The following is a 3862-nucleotide window of genomic DNA, read 5'->3' as shown; positions in this document are numbered from 1 at the left end:
AAAGAAACATTATATGCAATCTACCAAGTGGACTTGTAGCAAGAGAAATAGAACAAATCATGTGTATTGCATAGAGAATGAATAGGAAATGCATATACATAATGTTGATCATCTATTAAACGAGATTGATCATCTTATGACAATGTAAATTTCATTTTGTATTTAGTGATGTCTATAAAATATGTTCCTTGTTTGGAAATTCATAACAATAATTATATGTTTATTATGTTTTATGAATTTTATATGTATATCACACACATATCATATCCTATATTTTCAAGAAAATGCATATCTATCCTAGTGGTATCGGAGTTCATTCTTCCCTTCATTAAGCAAAATTAAGGAAACAGACAGTAAAATAAAATAAAAACAGGATTGAATTCCTGTCAATCCAGCATTAGTAACATCATTCACACATTCAGCATACAACCATTGTTACATAAGTCATCATTTTTATAAATTATAAATGGTACCTCACTATAATTGAGTCTGCCTACAAGCAGGCATGAAATATTTAGAATTATGGTATGATTTGCATAATTACCTGGCCAAACTTCTCGAAAATATTTACATAATAATCACATCTGAATTCCATTGAGAGCCCATACTGAAAAGAAACATCACAAAATACTGAGCTCCTATGGAGAAAAATATACCAAAGGGAGGAATCATTTGCAGCAGCAGTATTAACTATTACGAGTTCTCAAGCCTGAGTTCTCCCCATCCACTACTGCTTCTTATATACTTATCAACAATGCCAAATTCCTGATTCTGAGCAACCCGCCTGGCATAGTTCTCAGTCGAAATCAGGCCCTTCTTCAGCCTTCGGTAATAAACAATATGCCAAGGCCACAACCGAGCAGAACCAAAGAAGGCATCCACTGTTAAATCTTGTTCATCAACTTTTGGAAAGTCCAGGCCACAGTTCTCAAGAACCATGCTCATTTCCTCTGAGGAAATGAATGTTGAAAGACCAGAATGGCAATTGACATGAGTTTCTGAAGCTGGCTTCTGAATTTCTGTTGGAAGATCATCCATCAACAGTGCTCCAGAATGCAGAAAGCCCTCTGTCTCTTTCACTAGCCCTGGAGACAAATCCCCACCAACAAATGGTTTGGTTAAATTTGTTACTCCATCAGATGGGTTTAAGAGAATATGATTCCCACTATTGTCCTGCTGTATATCTTGATCCTTTTCCATGGCATCCTCCATTTTAGTAGTGTATCTTGCAACATTTCCATTTACAGCAATACCTGTATCCTTGGATTGAATATTCTCCACTTCCAGTGCACTGCCCATATGTTGTCCTTTTGCAACCAAATGGTCCTCAGACTCAAGAGCAGTAATGGGTACAGAATTAGAATTCAGATGGGTTTTACTTGGAGATTGTAAAGGTTGATTGAGCGAAGCGGACAAAGATGCCTGGGAGTTTGACCTCCTAGAATTTAAACTTTTGCCTCTACCCTGAGATTTTGAAGATCTTACCTTTGAAGAAGAGGAACATCCTCTAGAAGACACTGATCTCAATCCATCACGATAACTAGACCTTGGCATGGACTTGGATGACAGAGAATTTGAGAGTGAGTGAGATGCATCTGAAGGCAAAGAGCATGAGCTCAACTGCTTTGATATTTTAACCTGAGATCCTTGAGGTGATTCTATTTCATTTCTACTCCGCTTCATTCCTCCATACTCCTTTCCTTGAGGCCTATCAGTTTCCTTTGTCAACGGTGATGATTCATTCCTTAATGGTGCATGCAATTGTCGTGAACCAGAAATGCTACGCTCATTTCTATGCTGCCTCAATAATAAAGCATCTCCACTAGACTGCAGCTTCACACAGGAACCAGGTCCAGATTTATTCTCAACTTCAACACTATTATCCTGCCCACCCTGTGCTCTTTTCATGTTCTTCTGGACATTTGCTCCATGAGAACCACTACCATGCCCTACATGATAATCTTCATTGTCATGCTTCCTGTCATACACACTGTAAGATTCATATCGATCGAATTCTAGAGCATTTTGAATCTTAACTTTGTCCCTCAGGGTAGGAACAGCTCCATCACCTTCATTTGGCAAGACCTCGTGATCTTTTTGTTCCCCAACACAATCTTTAATATCATCATGACGATGATCCCTCTCTTTGCCACGCACATCAAAAGATTCAATCCTTCCAACATTATCCATCTCCCTATTCCTCCCTCCACTGAAACCCACTTTCCTTGTTCCATAGGATCTGTCAGAATTCCTCGCATGCTGTGACTTTCTTCCACCTCTACCAAGTGTTTGAAAATTCCTAGTAGGCTGTTTACTGGACCAAGATAAGTTCAGTCGATTCCCGCATATAGTTTCACCTTTTAGTTCTCTCAGTGCTTTTGCCGCATCTGCGGCAATGTCAAATACAACAAAGCCATAGCCTCCACCTTTCAGCTGAACATTACAATGTCCAAACATGCGGAAAACACGCTCAAGCTCATCTCTTCGTGTGTGCTTAGAAAGGTTACCAATAAACAATGACATCTGCCAGATTACAAGAAAAAGGATCAAACATGGTAACTTTGTTTGTATTATAATTCATAGTGTACAAAAATGATTATTTTATTTAAAAAATCACTTATGAGTTATAACACTCATACAATCATTTAGTTGATATTTTACAATAAAAACAAAAGCTGCAAATAAAACTGAAATTCAGCTTTTTGAGAAGCTATATAATTTAGCTTCCCAAAAACTCACTTTTGCCATAATAACTTATCAGGAGAGAAACTGGCCATGAGCAAATTCATTAATTCAAGAATATTGAATGTAAAATGTCAAAAAACAACAGTTGGAGACTATTAGGAGTTAAGCATATGATGAGAGTTCAACCCAAAAAAACTAGCCTATTAAGTGGCCTATTAAGTGGAAGAGTTTATGACTTAAATATTGTATTGAGTTTGCTATATTATCTAATGTAGGACTCCAAACATTGTCGCCCCTCTACGAACCAATTCCATAGTGACTTTGACTCTATCGACATTGATCCAATGGTAGCTTTTGTCTTTTGGCCGGTTCACTTACCTATCACTTCACCTTAATTCAGGCTATATACTATTTCCATGACACAAGTCTCAATCAAACATACAAATTGTTATGATTTAAACAGATGAGTATAGTTAAACCTAAAAGACTAGTTTACTAGGGGGAGAGCCATAACTCATAACATAGACTTCTAATGACAATACAGGAATATAATCAAAAAATATAAAGCGAATAAATAAAAGAGAATAAAAAATGAAATCATAAACCCTAATTGCAAAGAATCTTCATTTGATGGATTGAGGTGGAGACTTGTGAAGCGAACCTTGTGGGAGCGACGGAGAGCAATAGAGTTCGGACTCTGCTCGGTTTTTATTCTCTTTGAAACCACCGAGTTCTGAGTCGACTCTACGTCAGCGATAGAGTTGAAGGAAGAAACTATGCAATGGTGTTGCGACTAGAATCAAGAAGAAGCGAGGTTAGAGGGGGTGATGGCACGAGTAACAGAGTGGCAGTGTTGTGGAGGATGCAGCATTGGAAATGAAGGAAAATAATTATAGTGCATGTGCGTTGCTTTCAATTGGTTCAAAGCTTATGGTCAGGTGCTAGGCCCGCCTTGCTTTTTGACTCTTCGCGTTTCGACTCTCTAATAATGATTTTTTGCCTAGGTACAAATGAGTGATTCAGCTATAATTCCTTGCCGTTTAATGCAAATTACTTTGTTATTTGGGATGGATCAATTAAAGTTTATATTTTCAATATAAAAAATTACATATATTCAATATATTATTCATTATTCGTTTGTATTACTTGTTAAAAAGTAAAAGTCAATAATATTTAA

General features: G+C 37.1%; 1 protein-coding gene across 2 annotated transcripts; it reads right to left on the bottom strand.

Moving 5' to 3' along the window:
• On the bottom strand, positions 356-3645 carry LOC109335077 (serine-arginine protein 55-like). Of its 2 annotated transcripts, XR_002106176.1 has the most exons (3): positions 3347-3645; positions 637-2523; positions 356-602 (listed from the first exon to the last, which is right to left on the bottom strand). XR_002106176.1 is itself a non-coding variant. In XM_019571136.1 (2 exons), exon 2 carries the CDS (start codon positions 2521-2523, stop codon positions 694-696), a length of 1830 nt encoding a protein of 609 aa, XP_019426681.1. In that variant the 5' UTR covers positions 3347-3645; the 3' UTR covers positions 356-693. The 2 variants fall into 2 exon arrangements, 1 of the variants encoding a protein (XP_019426681.1); XM_019571136.1 differs by having other exon boundaries at positions 356-2523.

Source organism: Lupinus angustifolius, chromosome LG20, assembly GCF_001865875.1.
Source record: "Lupinus angustifolius cultivar Tanjil chromosome LG20, LupAngTanjil_v1.0, whole genome shotgun sequence".
Taxonomy (NCBI): Eukaryota; Viridiplantae; Streptophyta; class Magnoliopsida; order Fabales; family Fabaceae; genus Lupinus; species Lupinus angustifolius.
The sequence above is the reverse complement of the archived record's forward strand: the minus strand, read 5'-3'. Positions and strand labels throughout refer to the sequence as shown.

Excerpts from the sequence above, each read along its gene's own strand:
- LOC109335077 (XM_019571136.1), bottom strand. The coding sequence starts at position 2,523 with ATGTCATTGTTTATTGGTAACCTTTCTAAGCACACACGAAGAGATGAG.